The sequence below is a fragment of the Branchiostoma belcheri genome, unplaced genomic scaffold, assembly GCF_001625305.1.
Source record: "Branchiostoma belcheri isolate BF01 breed outbred unplaced genomic scaffold, Haploidv18h27 scaffold251, whole genome shotgun sequence".
Taxonomy (NCBI): domain Eukaryota; kingdom Metazoa; phylum Chordata; class Leptocardii; order Amphioxiformes; family Branchiostomatidae; genus Branchiostoma; species Branchiostoma belcheri.
This window is the reverse complement of record NW_017803856.1, coordinates 139,717-155,769: the sequence shown is the minus strand read 5'-3', so window position 1 is coordinate 155,769 and position 16,053 is coordinate 139,717. Positions and strand designations below refer to the sequence as shown.

Here is a 16,053-nt window from a genome sequence, read left to right as displayed (position 1 = left end):
TAGCGCGCGCGATGACGCACTCCGTAGTAACGGGGTGAATGACCTCAGGACGATTTGCCGGTATACTGGCTGTGGTTAGTGTGGGACATGTATATCTTAGATGATTGTTAACCTAACGTGATACATAGGCCCAGAACTCACACATTGAATTAGTCCTAACATTTTTTTTAGTTAGGACTAATTTAATTGTTTATCTCTATGTATTGATCTCAAACAAGACTTTTACATTATTTTTTAATTTTCGTACAACTTCCGTCATATTATCTCAGTCTAGCTTATACAGCATTACGTGAATGATTAATTAGCAATTGCAAATATTTTCGCAGTTTTTCTCTTTAACATTCGGATGGTCGTTATTATTTTTTTGCAACACCAAGCTAAAGCTACAGGATGGATGCTGCAGCTTTCTCCGCCAAAACACCCGAGATACATACATACATGTCCGGCCACTGCTGTCGTCTATCACCTTGCGAGGTATGGTAGACCTTTTGGCAATGCATAATCTTGCCAAATACTACAGAACGCTCCTATAATTTCTTCAACTCTAGTTTATTTCCGCTCCTGGCTATAGTTGACCTTGAACACGTCGGTTCCTCCGGTTCCTTTCTTCCTCTGCCCTGGTGCAAACCGCGACTCTGTGGCGAGACGTTTCAGTAAGAGAAACTGAAGAACAAAATGTACTCCTTATAGTGTAGTCTGCGTTTATGTGAGATTCTCTATCATACTTGAAGCATTTGTTTGCAGTCTTTAGCAACGCTTTATCTACGATGGTGGAATCATCGTTTTTGTGCTCCTTTATTTCCTGAAACCAGTGAGTAGAAATTGTACACACAGGCCGTAGGCTTCTTCTCCGTCTTCCATGTTGTTTTAGGGGAGACACAAGTGTCAGTAGACAGCGTTGCGCGACCGCACTCTTACCTGGACCTGGTGTTTTTGTGAGCTATGAAGTTATAGGCTGTAGAGGACTGCAGACTTTAGGACTGAACCTGGCAAATGAATGAACTAAATGTGCCTAATGTATACTATAACTGTTTTGTACATGTAAATGTTACGTTATTTGTATATTGTTGTTTTCAACTTGACAATGTGTAATTTTTTTATGAATGTAATTTTTAATGTGTGCCCAGGGATACCTGAAAATCAGATCAACGGATCTGAGATATGCCCTGGTAAAATAAATAAACTTGAACCTGAAATAAAGGATGGCAAGTTATAGAGGATTTATAGTTTGATTTGTGTATTACCAGACAGGTAGAGTTGACATCAGTAGCCCCAAATACCACGCCATGCACGTGGGCGATCTCTTACCTAACATTGGGCAAACAACAGTGATGACATCATGCTATCATACTGCTCGGCTAAACGGTGAACCCTTCCTTTGAACAGCGTTAACAACTCTTCACCGTCTACTCTCAATCCTGCGGAGTTGTGTACAAGAGATACGTTTTGAGCCTAGGAATGATGTACAACAGTCATACTGGGAGGGTTGGGTTTGTACATGCAGGGACTTCCCCTGTGACTTGACGTTTTGTAGCGTGGCGCTGTGAACCGTTCAGCATTTTGTGTTTGTCGCACAATCTTGTAAGGAAATAGTAGACCAAACCCCATCGTATGACTAACGCCGTGTGCCTGCGAAGCTGGTGTTATGCCGGCCGGCCGTTATACCGGCTATACCGATACAGAAGCTGGTGTGTTACGCCGAAGGGCGGTTATATCCGCTATACAAATACAGGAGCTGGTGTTATACGCCAAAGGGCGGTTGTACCGGCTATACAGATGCCGAAAGGCTATACAGATACAAAAATATTGACCAATTAAAAAAAAAACTAGTTGTGACTTCTTGTACATCGATGAAAACATAACCTTATTGCTGTGTCTGCTCTCCGGTTCTTTGTGTGCATTTTGTTACGATTTGTTACGTTTAGAGACTAGGAATCATTTACAGCATCCATGCTGAGAGGGTTGTGTTTGCACCATGAAGTTGAGGTGTTCTTTGCAACCGAGTGTGTGTAAACATAACCTGCGTACTGTGTCTCCACTCCGTACAATGCTCGATGTGTACAATAGGTACGTCATGAGCCGGCTGACATTTGTACAACATCAATACCGGTAGGATTTCTTTTGTACAAGCAGAGACTCTCACCTGCTTGTTCCGACTAGGTTCAATGATGGTATGTCATGTTTTGTCCGAATATGTAAGATTCTCAAGTGCGATAAAAATCTCATGACCAATTGGAACAGTAAAAAATTCTAATAATATTGCTGTTTTTTTTTCAGCCTAAATTAGTCTCAGCAAAGGGGAAGCAAAGTTTAACGTATTATTTCAAACCAAACCATTTCTTTGCAGATATTTCAAAGGACATTTTGTTGGAATGATAACTGGTCAAAGACAATCTGATGTTTCCGTCCAGTATTTCTATACGTGCCATGTACCTGAAGTCTGTACCCACTAGCGCTATTGTGCCACCTATTAGGCAATAGAGGTCAACCATTTCTGTCCGCATACTTCTATCCAGCCCCAAACACCACGTCTTGCACTTCTCATACTTGGCATTGGGCAAACAACAGTGATGACATCATGCTATTATACCTCACAGCATAGCAGTGAAACCTTACTTAGCCACAGTGTAAACATGATCTTTGCACCGCGCTTAGTTTTGAGCCTGTATAGTTGTGTACAAGAGTTATGCTTTGGGCTGGAGCTCATGTACAACAGCCATGCCTGGAGGGTTGGGTTTGTACTTCAAGGGACTTCCCCCTGTTCTAATGACCTATTGATCGTACGGTCGTACCACTTTCTTCAGGAAGGGTGGCTAAAAGTTTGTTGAATGAATATAAATGACTTAATCCTGTGACGCATATTATGATTTGTTTATCAATTTCAGTTTGAAGATTGTTTTTATAATTTTTTTATGACAAATGTATTTGAAAGCCTTTTCCAAATGCCTGGAACCACAACAATGTGATTGCATGTACCCCTGCATGATAGACTCCCCTAACTCCGCCCACTTTGTATAACACTCGTGTTGCCTGACAAAAGTTACTCCGATCACCTTCCGACAATACTAGTCACACTACAACTAGTACTTTGATATTTATTGAGGCAGGGAACGGGTACGGTAGTAAGCTACAGCATGAGTTTTTTGCGAATCATTCGACTCGGAATACAACTCTGGGACATTTATAAAAACTACAAGAGGCTGAACACCAAGCCTAAGATAGGTAAGTTTTTTTTCTATGCACATGTCTACATGTATAGGAACCTTTTCTTCGAGTTGCAATCCCGGGGGCAGTAGTAGAATTTCACTACCCGTCGTAAGGATTCCAAGGACCATTTACTTGATGTGATTATTACAAACTGGAGTCTTTGTGACACGATCCTCCAACTGAACATTGCTGCCTGAAATGTTTTTGTCATGCGACTCATTTTTTCAAAGTTTCATCGATAATACCGGAAGAGCAGAAGCATTTTCAACTATCACATGTTAACCGGTCAATGTTAACATGTCATATAGACGTTGCTCACATTAAAATACATAGTAACATGTAGATATGATTATATCTTGAAGAAGACGTATGAAGCCATTGAATTCAGTTTAGTGCGCGATTTTAAGTTTTGAAGAGGTCGTCTTAAGTCGTGTGTTCACTGTTCATTTGTGTCAGGAATAAGTAATGGCCACAATGTTTTACTTAACAAAATCCGTAAAATTACTCTCTGTATGTGTAACTCTGATATTAAATTGACCAACGATGACCATAAAACGGAACGGGAGAAAAGCTAGTCTGACATCAGGTTGGTCGCGCTAAGTACAAGCCATTGCCTCCATGGCTGTCTGTTGTACGTAAATACTCAATAAGGCATGTTTCATTTGAGTCTGAATGGCTGAGTGCTTACTGTGTATTCGTGTAACAAACAAGTAATTGCCACAACATTTAGTGCCTTAACAAACTACGTCAAACTATTGTGTATTTAAACGTGTAACTCTGATATAAAACGACCAAAGCTGAAATAGGTTTACAAGCGGAAAGAGAGAAAAGTTGAGGACAAGCTTGGTACAAGCCATAGCTTCCGCGGCTGACTGTTGTACGAGAATAACCTGTAGCCGTACTGAATGCTTTACTGCGTAAATAAAGACCTTTGTGCCGCACAATAGGCAGCAGGTAGAGTTACCAGTCAGGTGAGTCAGTGGGAAACGTAAGATTTCATTCTAGAGAGGTCAGGATGTCAACAATGAACAATGCATGTTGTCTTGCTCGTACACCGATGTTTATGTCGAAGTTATAAGCCATCAATTACATGTCACCGAATTCTATTTCAGAGGACGAATCTCAACCCCCTCCCACACAAGTGGACGGACCCGAGCATAGTAATGGTGGACGTACAATCTATTGGGGTTGTGTCAACCGGACCTACCATGTAACAGGCGACAAAGGTACTCATTTTGTTTTGACACAGGCTAAATATATAATATTTCTAGCATGCACTTGAGCTTCTGTTTGATGACATGAAATTCAAAAGCATTACACAGATGGTTTGAAGCCATTTCAAGTGTAACTCTTAACGGTACAGGGTAATACTGCTACTAACTCGTGTTTTTATCTTGAATACTTCAGAGTCTGTGGCGAAGGGTAGACGTGATGACCAGGCTGGTACCAATGACACAGGACTGAAGATCTATGTGGCCTGTGTTGTAGAGAACTATCACGTCACCACGGACAGAACAACGTGATATTATAGGCACACAGCAGCATCGAGGGGGGGGGGGCAACCATAATAACAACGTATGACAATCAACAAGAACTACTGCTGCTGCCATGTCTAACGGGATTTCATATGATCACTTACCTGAACAGAATACAACATGTACGACACCATTGCACCTGCTTTCTTAAATGACATGTAATTATAGGCTGCTTGCATTGTATTACTATCATGGTTGTAGCACTCTTTATAGTGGTTTATAAAGTTCCAGAATGCCATAACATAAAATAGCAAATAGGACGTTGATGTCTTTGATTAAGATTCACAGATATGCATGTATTACGTTCAAGAGCATGGCTGTCATTGCAGTTCAACAATGAAATGCTGTCAGGTCATTTTTGGGCACATTACAGCATTTGTAGATTTCAGTTTCTGAAGAAATACCTAATTAGCCTTATCAACATTGTTTACATGTATATGTAAAAAAGGTAAAGCTATGTCCATTTAATTTACCATGAAATTATGAAAATATTGGAGTACACAAATACATTGCATAGCCATCTACATGTAGTTTATTGTAGATCAAACTATTGTACAATAGGCAAAAGAATATCAAAATATTACTGTAAATCAACATTTGGTCCTTTACAAAAGTTAAAACCTACATGGTTAGAACCTGGTGTTGATTACTCGTTACAAATCTAAAACACAGAAGAACAGATGATAAGTCCCGATCTTCTTTGTTTTTACTGGAAGCAGCTAACGTTACTTCACATGGATAACTTTCATTACATTACAAACATAAGTGCAACGCTATGGTTATACAGCTCACCTATTTTCTATGCAATCTGCAGATCCATAAAAGAGAGCATCCTTATCATTCCCAAACTGAGCTTTAAGTCCTAAATAGTCTGTTTAGCCATAGTTATGTCGTTCATGTTCACCAATATAATATATCCAGCGTACTTCTGTCCATACCAACATGGCCGCTTGAATGGTTCTCTTCCGAGGCAGGGTGTTGAACAAAACTTGTCCACAGTGAATCAAACACTCTCCACTGTACCCTGTTCCAACAGTCGGCTTCTTCAACACTTCTGCCACATTGTCAATAGTTTATCGCGTATAAAAAGTCCCATTTTGGGGCAGGATATTCCCAAAATGCGACAGAAACTCTTTCACTTTCTATTGACACGTACGACGTGCCCCCACCCTGACCTGGTATCCTAGCGACCAGTGACGTCAGAGGCAGGTGCCCGAGGTCACACAGGTAGTAAACAAAGAGGTCAGGTACCGGTGTACTGCACCTGGATGCTGTCGTCTTAATAGAAGATGCCACTTTTGAGAACTCTCATAATGCCTTATCTAGATACCAACTTTGATTCATGCTTTTAATACATTATGTACATGTAATTTATATGACAGAGCATATTACAACATATTTACTGAACAACAACTTCCATAATGGCCTGTTCATGTATTGAGATATCTGCTTGTATCTAGCGATGATGAGGCATTGCAAATACTAACGGACTGGGAGGAAACGGTTCGCTTGTGGTCCCGACTCCTGCAGGTGCCTGACGAAACGTTGGAGTCACCTGGGAAGGCACAGAAGTCCCTAAGCTCGCTGCTGTGGGGATCTGTGGTGCCGTGTGTGGGAGTCCTGTTGTCATGGCTGGTGTTCCTAACAGGGAATAGTTTAATAGTGGATTTACGAACATCCCAAAGACTGACTTAAAAATTTCATAGACCAATGCTGGTTCACTTCAAATATTGAATGAAATAGGTCCTAATACATGGGAATGTGAAACAATAGGTTGCAAGGTAAATATCAAATAAACTTAACACGCCTCTTGTACAAGCCAGTATCAACAATCAGTGTATGTAGAGCCATATAGAGCCATATGTATAGAATTGTTGTAGGAAGGCAGAGACAAAGAAAATATTGGCAAAGTCTGTCAAACAGCTTCTGACAAAGGTATGGATGTTCCAAACTAACTACAGGTACCAACCTTGCGTTAAAGATGTTGGCAGGGCAGCAGGTAGGCTCCGTGATTGCCATGCTGTTCTGTCTTGATGTCGAAAGTAATTGTCCACACCTGTGGGCACTTGACGAACAGCAAATGCTGTTTGAGTTGTTTGCGGTGACAGAATCTCAACAGTACCTATGGGCAAACAGCGAATACCTGGGGGCATCTGATGAATTGTTTGTGATTCTGTTGGAGTTGTTTGTGGTCCTAGCTGTACAGGAGTCCCTGTGTTGTGTGGTGATGCAGGGAAAGAGTTGAGTGGATCTAGAAGTGTTGCTGACTGCTGTGCCAGAAGTTCAAGATTCCCTGTGTTTGGTTGTGCAGGGGTAGATGTTGCTCTGTGTGGTGATACCACATGTACAGGAGTCACTGTGTTTTGTGGTATGTCTGTTATTCTGGGTAGAAGTCCTTCTGTTGTGACTGCTGACTCTGGAGAAACAAAAATACATTTTTGCAAGTGACTTCAACTGGGAAAGGAATCCATCAATTTTATTACATACGTACACACGTAGTTATATTCATATCCTTGTTCAAGATAAGTTATGCCCTCCTTCAGTGAATATTTATCATGGTAAAGTCCAAATTGATATTTAAAAAAGGACCAAAATTGGAAACGTCCAACTGCTTCATTTTATGTAAGTATGGCATTAAGCATGTTGGGGGCTGTGATAAGTACAAATTACACCACGACACCAAGCGGGCGAAATGAAGCAATACACAACTATAACTACATACTAGGCAAGATTCGTATCTAGCAGATAGCAGACTGTTAATGATTGGTGTATAGAAATTGTGTTGAGGAATTCCTATGAACAATACCATAGATATACAGATTGAAGCTCTGCCAATTTGGTACTTTGTATGTAACTAAATGGAGTGCTTACCTTGTTGTGTTGAAGATACCGACGGTAAAGAGGTAGTAGAACTGGAATTTTGCTGTTTGCCCTGCTGTGACTCTTTGTTCTTCTTTCTTCTCTTCCTGACTGAACTGGTGCTGCTCCCGGGCCTTCCGGTTACGTCATGGCTCTCTCCAGTCGTTCCTGTGCTGCCCTCTCTGCCCGAATTCTTTCGGCGTCTGTCCATTGTTAAACCTGTACGGATAAATGTATATTAAGATAGCAATGTTTACCAAATGACACCTCTAACACTATATGTATATAGTTTGCTAAAGACAACCCACTGAGCCAACTAGTTATAGTAAGATCATAGATAGATTGTACTTGTATTTTTGCCACTTTAGCAGAAATGTTTCATGACCAATGTAGACGATGGCTGGCTCACATTGTTCTGCTTTTCGCTGATGTTCTGCTGCTTTCAGCTGATTCTCGATGTACCCCCCGAACTTCTCGTCCTTGATCAGATCCTTCTGGGACCCGAACGCTCGAATCCTTCCATTGTAGAGAGTTACCATCAATGCCTCCACACCAAGTTCGTCAAGCTCCTCGGACTAAAAGTAAAAACAATGCTCCAATTGCATTTATATGCTATGTGTTACTTTTGAAATGATCGTTCTTGGACGCAATTCTTCTATATTGTCCAAACATCAAGTAGTTATTAACTGCATCATTCTGTAGATATTTTGAATCCATTTTCCATGTACATATGTTGAGAAGTTACTGATATCAACAAATACTGCATTTACTAGGTGGAACCAACATTATAAATATCTGTAGAGGGGCCTCGATCAGGTCGATGCAATGGAATGGATCGTAAATATCTGTCAATTTGAGTCAAAGGATGTTTATGGTATTTTACATAGTATTCCTTCTTTTGAATGATTACTCTTAAACAATCCTTCAAGTGTCCAGGAACATGTTTGCATTCTTACACCCACCAGTTTTTCGAGCTGTTTCAGCTTTTTCCCCACTTCTGACGAAGTTTTGACTTTCGTCTCTTTGCCCCTTCTCCTCTCTGCTGCTTTGTTGTATCCCTCCTTTTCCTCGTCAGTCAGGTTCTTCCAGCTCTCGCCGATTTCCTTATTGGCACCGGCAAGGGAGAATCCTCGGTTGGCTGAAGGAAAGTGCAAGATGACAAAGTGTTAGATACCGTTTATGTAGTACAATACACGGTACTTCAGTGGATGTCCATAAAGTTGATGTTTTGAATACTTTTCGTACGCGATACTAACGCCGTATCTAAAATGACTGTACGATACAGTATGCTATGGTAACAAAATATATAGTAAGTTAAATATGTGAAATACGTTGGAGTGAACTTGGCAAACATTCGAGAGGAGAATGAAATGATTATCTGAACCTCGTTGATATAATAGTGACACATGAAGCATTATTATGTTTACCTTCGCAGGAGGAAAACATTGTTTTTGCTCTATTTCTTTTTCTTCTCCAAACACATAAGGTCAATGACATGAAACAAACGTCTGTCACCATGGTAACTAGTGCTGTAGCAGACACCATGTGGTGTTCGGTTACATTTTGTAGCAGGATTGGAGAGGATGGTCATTATATATACATATGCATTATATGTAGAGAGAGAGAGACCATGTGAAGGTAAACTTTATCTATTTGCCTTTACAAATGTTACCTTTCTATTTACTACAACTAAAGCTACAACTTCGAAATGATAATAGAATCATCGACTGAATCTTGCTATAATTGTCATAGTTAAACATGTTCGTAAACAATTATAACTGCCGTTTCAACTCACCCCTTTTCCTTGGCAGCTGTTCCCTGTAGTACTCGTGATATCCCGTGATCCTTCTCTTCCTCTCCATCGTGTCTGGCGGCGGTCTCCTCTTACTGCCGCCTTTACTCTTACGGTAGTTACCGATGAAGTTCTGAAAGGACAATAAATTGATTCATCTATTGTCTTGTACGTAGGTCAATTTTGTTGTACCAACGTATCTGTCTGCATGTCTACATGTAGATGACTACCTTACGAAAGTCGCTGCATTTTTTGTTGTCTATAAATTTCTCTATGAGACACGGTATAGTTGTCAAAGTTTAAGTCCAGGTATGGCGGAACAGGCACTATCACATCAATGAAAATAATATTTGACATGTTTGACCAGACCTGGTGATAACTCGATACAACCAAATCAGAGGATGACCCCTCCTATTCTCGACACTGGAACCTGACCTAAGATACTGTCAGACCCGGTATGGGACTGAGGATAGACGGTTTGTAAGGGGGGGGGTGCTACAGAAAAAGGGGTTGGACTAGATGTAAGATATCCTGTTGGATATTGCCACCGTTAGTAGATGGGGATTGGGGAAGAGGAGTTATGGAAATGTACAACAATTTTATTAACCACCCATAATTAATATCGACTATATAGTAGTCGACCTTAGAAAGCTATCTTGTCAATAGGGGTGTAAGACGTGTAATATGTTTGGAAATACCATGACTTGGTCAACTGTTTTCCCGCTCTCCTTAGCTGCTTCTTGTATCAACGGGTGATCCTTCCTCGCCTCGTTCATTCCTCTTTCTTCATAGAACCGGACGAGTACAGGATCGTATTCCTTCTTACGTGTGGAGACACCCTGTAACGCAAACAAGTGAAAGTTTGTTTGGTATGAAGGCGGTTCTACAAAGATTCTTTCTGACACACTTCTGATCATTGAAGTAGGCTGAAATTGGACATGTATATTATACATGTACATGTCTCTATAGATAGATCACATGCCTTCCAACTGCGCTCGTAGCTAAATGGTTGTACGCATTTCTGATGATAGTCATAATGCATATCTCCCCAGCCGGCCAAGCAGAATAAAACAATTCAAATACTACCATGCGTACCAGGGAAACTAAAAAAAAACTTTATATCATCTTCAACTTGTAGTTTGATAATAATTTAATATTATCAGCAGTTGTTTGTGAACCGAAATGTTTCACAAGAAATTTACAGTCATCTTAATCATATTCTTTACATGCTTTATGATTTTACATCACGCAAGTTTTGAAGCGACTCACATAATTTTGTTGTTGGAGAAGCTTCAGTATTTCCTTTCTACCACGAGTGATTTGTTCTTCCTCATCTTCGTCACCCGGATCAGCGTTACTGATGTCCTCATCTGCAGCGATGTCCTCCGCCGTTTCACCAACCTGGGAATAAACATGCTGTCAATTATATGCTCATGAATGTTGAAATATTGGAAATAAACACAACTGAATGAGTAGACAATGTGTATTAAGCATCCAAAACATATACAGTACACAGTATACAGTAGGTACAGCAGCAAAGCGCATGTCAAGAAAGAAATAGGTTTATGTTTATGTGATACGATGCAAGAAAATCACTGAACACATCGTGATTTCTGTGTTTATTCAAAAAACAGCTTCCTCATTGCCTCGGACAGTAATGTATGTATCTAAATGAATCATCGTATCATTTTTAAAAACGTCTTACTTTTATTCCAAAAGAAGTAAAGACAATATTGTATTTCTGGATTGGTTATTGGTTATTTACCAGAGAAGCCGAAGAACCGACTGACCTCGTTCCTGAGACCGGTATCAGCCCCGTGCTGCAGCAGTATTTCCGCACACTTGGGGTGGCCATACGTAGCTGCTTCATGGAGGGGGATGTTTTCCTGTTGGGGCATTGACAGTGCAATTTTTCATCCTTAGTATAATCAAATAGCAAATCACTTACTGACTCCAAGCTGGCTTGAAACCATTCCCTACCTTTGCCATTCATACTGGTTGTTTCTAATAATGGACAATAACGGTATCACTGTACATTAAATCCTGCTGACATTTTTTTGCACAATATTTTTCAATTTCGTGTGGATGTCTTAATCAGGTCATCGACCCCTGGCCTTTTTTGCCATGCGATGGCGTAGTTACTTCCGCATTCGTTGCGTTCCGCTGCGGTGTGATGCACTGCACGAAAATAGCCCCAAATTTTACATATACAGGGCACCATATGCATGAAAATGTATGTTCAACCGATACATTATGGCACCAAAAAATGTTTGATATATTCCGACAGTTGATAATATGCTGTATAGCCCCATGCGTTCCAATCCGTACCAGCTTCATGTTGGCAACAAGTTAAATTGTAGACAGCAAATAAACCGCTAAGTAAGAAGATGAGAAGATGAATGTCAAATCTTACAAGATGATACAGAAATATTTCTTGTATCACAGCGATCAGTCGACCTACCCGCTCGTTCCGTGCGTTCACATCTGCACCAGCTGTCAGTAAAACCGACACAGTTTCATGGTGGCCATTCCAGGCTGCCTGGTGCAGGGGAGAGGCTTGCTGTAAAATAGATCATATGGCCTTTAGCATGACAACAGGTCGGACAAATGTGCAGTTATTTTTTTGACAATTCTAACGGAATTGAGCAAGTAAACTGCTATACAACTGAACATAGATGTCAAAACCTATAAGAGACAAAAAAATGTTTCTGTGTCACAATAGTCAGTCTACCTACCCCATCGTCCCGTGCGTTCACATCTGCACCAGCTGTCAGTAAAACTGATACAGTTTCACGGTGACCATACAGGGCTGCCCGGTGAAGAGGAGTCCGTTGCTGTAAAACACAACATGGCGGGCTGAAGTAAACTAATAGAGGTAAAATTGGAGCTCCTTAAGCTACTGGTACAACTAAGGAAAACTCCAAGTACTGATTTGCCAAAAAGTTGGAAGTCGTTACCAGTGCGGCCTTGCCCTTTCCATCTATGTCTTTTATAAGCGGTTTGTCCCTCATGCTTCTTGATTTTCATTGCACAGCCTTAAATGTTTCATCATCATATATAAGCAAATTGACGAAAGACATAGCAACAAACCGAATTGCCATCAGCAGCATTGGGGTTGACTCCCCCCGCTAACAGCTGCTTCACTCTGTCCGTGTCTCCTTCCTCTGCAGCCTTCCGCAGCGCCTATAGCGGCGGCAGACAGGAACAGGAAAAACAACTGTCAACACTCAGCCAATCAGAACAACACTCGGCATGTGAGAAGATTCAACACCTATCCCTTCATTTATCCGTCATACTGATATTTCACTTCCTTTCATGTCTCTCAGTGTAAAGTTATGAAAAGACATATCATTTATCTCCTCTATTTGTACATAGCTCACATATGTTGGACATATTATGGAGTTGTTTATTTCAGACTTAACGGCCCTTAGTATACAGACACATAATATGGCAAAAACACATATGAAAAAAACATTCAAAGTATGTACAGATAAATGTAATAAAAGACTACCGAGCTGTCCTGTCGCAAGGAGGTTACCTTACGGTGGGCGGACCATCTACATCAGGCTAGAGAAAAAGTCCTGTTATAGATATACACCATCATATGCACTGTGGGGCTTGTCTGTGTATAACATCACTTCTCTTTGTCTAATGTTTTCTTTACTCTACCTTCTCGTCGTCCTTCTTTTTCTTCCAACTCGACTCTTCAGACCCGGACTCCTCTGACCCGGACTCCTTGTCTTCCTCCATTGTCTCCTGTTCTCTTCCGTCCATGCCTGGTCTGGACCCTACAGATAGATACACACACTACCTGCCTAGTGACACCTGTCGTAACTAAGACTAGATGGATCTAGTGCTTTCCTGTGGCGCAAACACAGACCAAAGATATATCATTTCTTTCCCTATGCAATATTTTGGTAGTGGAACAGACCGAGCATCGTGTACAGCGCGCTCAGGACATACCTGATTTACATTAATGGTCTCTAAATTCAAAACATTCAGCGTTTCTGAACACTGTAGATCAAACTGTACCAACAAAGGAGCGATAATTTCAAAGCCATACAGACATGGCGTCAATACTTTCTAATTAAGTCAACATGAACAGTTTATCTGTGTGCTAAAGGGCTGTGGTAAAAGTTTGTTTAGTTTTTGTACTTCAGGCCCTGCTATGGTATGATGCACCCGTTACTTCCGGGTTTACCTGAGTTTTTCCAGATGTGTCTTGTGAGAGATTGATAACCTTTTTTCCCGGTCTTTAAGATCTCTGTAAGATTCTCGGACTCTCCAGGAACTGAAGCCTCTAGGTTCTGACGTCACAAGACGTACAGGTGAGTTCTCACGGCGTCTTGAAGACAGAGCTGGTACGTCACGTCCGCAGGTGAGAAGGGTAGTTGACGGGTTTGATAGGATTCCCATGATTCATAGCGCACGCTATGACGTACTAGTATTCTGTAGTACCGGGGTGAATGACCTCAGGACGTTTTGCCGGTATACTGGCTGTGGTAAGTGTGGAACTTGTATAACTTAGATGATTTTTAACCTTATATAATATATCGTGTATATTTTAGATGACTCTTATCCTTATATATTGTGTATATCTTAGATGAATGTTACCCTTATTTATCGTGTATATCTTAGATGAATGTTAAACTTGTGTATATCTTAGAGCAACATAAATGCGTTGTAACTACATCGTATTTCAGCAGTATTTCAAGAACCTACAAAGTACGTTGTTGGTTTATTCACGTCGTATTTCAGCAACATACGTCGATTGCTAAAGCTATTTTATTTTAATTCAACAGTTTTCCCCTGTAACATTAGGATGTTCTTCATTATTTCTTGACACACCAAGCTAAAGCTATAGGATGCTTCACCCTAACCGGTGTTGTCTACCTCCTTGCGAGGCATTGTAGGTCTGTGAGTAATGCATAATTATGCTAAATACTACGAAACGTTCTTAAGACCGTCGTTTGTTTCTTGTTCCTTATTTGGCTGCATGATATCTAACGTTTATTGGATGGAGTTTAATACATATAAATGAAGAAATTCTGTAAAATAAGCCAGCTAAACTTGATATACAAGAAAGCTATGATAAACAATTGTGCCATATATCCCCTGTACAAAAATGGACTATTCCAAGTGACGTCAGGACACTAGTACTGAGATCGCCTAATCTCTGTTTTGAAGACAAGTTTCCGAGATCTGTGTGACGTGATTGCTGAGTTTGCAGCTGAGTTTGCAGCAGGTTTTTGTTGTGAACAGGACTCTTTGTAATTATAAGCCTTCAGCAGCTTTACGAAAGGACTGGATTCTTTTCAGCAAAGTTTTCTGCGCAAGTTGAGAAGTCGTGTTGGCAGCGTTCCGGCCTTTGAAATAGAAGGTGTCTTCAGAATACTCGAGCCTGAGATTGAGAAGACCTTGGCAGGGCGGCATTGCGATCCGTTTGCTGACGACACTTTTCCCGCTTCTGAGGGAAACTCGCGGCTTTTTTTCGGGAGCGAAGATTTGATTCGGCAGCCCCGCGCGTGGAATCTGCGGTTTGGAATCGTGCCAGCCGGCCGGTTAGCGGGCCGTGTGTGGGTAGTTGACGGGGCCGGGTGCGTTCGGAGACCGAGAGAGCGACTTGAGTGGGCCCGTGTGGGATGAAGAGGATAACGGGGTCTGTGTGCGGGTGTACCGGGGCCTGGCTGGCTGTGCTGGCGGCGGTTTGGGCGGTGTGTCGCGCGGAGGAAGGTGAGACAGTACCGTGTGTGTGTGTATGAATGTGTGTGTTATAAGCGGTACACGCAAATCTTAATGTTTATGTGCTGAAATTCAAGTGGAGTGGGGGCCTGTGTTTCTCGTGACACTGTTTTGAATGAAACGCTGCCACAGATTCTGAAGTGGTTTTAGTGTAACTCAATATTACAATTTACAGTACATTATCGATGACATGATAAAAGTCATCTAGAAAACGAAACCGACTAAACGAAGCGCCTCCATCTTGGATGACCGAACCAGAAACTATTTTCTGTCTTGCCGAGATACAGATCTGTCATTTTCTCGTTGATTGTTCACATGTTAACCCTAAACAGTACACCTGGGGTCCGCGCGGACCCCAGCACTATATATTCTGTAATATCTTTTTTGTTTCTAAAGATTTTTTTCTGAAATTTTAGGTAATTGTCACCCACAAAGTTGTCTCTCAATACAGTGCAGAAAACTCCGTTTCTACCGTTTATAAAAAAAATTATATCTGATTTTCTTTTGGGGTCTGCGCGGACCCCAGCCGGCTTTCGATCATAATGGATACACTGGCGTTCTTATACATTACCTTATTTCCGTTTTTATATGTTTTTATGCACTCATCGTATGTCAAGTTTTCAGAGAATGGTGTAGTAATAGAATTAAATTTTAATAACTTTGGTGTAATAATGACGTCATATGACGTCAGAGCTAATAATATAGTCCGCCATATTGGATTTTGACCAATGACGTCATCAAATTAGCATATTCTATGCATATTAGAATATGCATATTAAATGATTTAACTTATATTTAATTATGTAAGATGTTATTAATGTTCGAAAAGAAGTGTAATTTAATATAAAACTCAGAAAATTTTAATGTTTAAACCAAAATTACTTCTATTTTCAAAAAAACTGCCTGCTAGAAACCCGT

At 40.8% G+C, this 16,053-nt stretch overlaps 1 protein-coding gene across 1 annotated transcript in view; it reads right to left on the bottom strand.

Moving 5' to 3' along the window:
- LOC109471643 overlaps positions 1-11,730 on the bottom strand; it is an 88,980-nt gene extending 77,250 nt beyond the window's left edge. Inside the window, exons 1-6 of the mRNA XM_019770982.1 lie at positions 11,722-11,730; positions 11,184-11,279; positions 10,663-10,794; positions 10,092-10,232; positions 9,397-9,526; positions 8,564-8,739 (exon numbers count right to left, since the gene is read on the bottom strand). Of these exons, the coding sequence (XP_019626541.1) occupies positions 8,564-8,739; positions 9,397-9,526; positions 10,092-10,232; positions 10,663-10,794; positions 11,184-11,279; positions 11,722-11,730 (684 nt within the window). The remainder of the gene's footprint in view (positions 1-8,563; positions 8,740-9,396; positions 9,527-10,091; positions 10,233-10,662; positions 10,795-11,183; positions 11,280-11,721) is intronic.
- Positions 11,731-16,053: the final 4,323 nt, after the last annotated feature.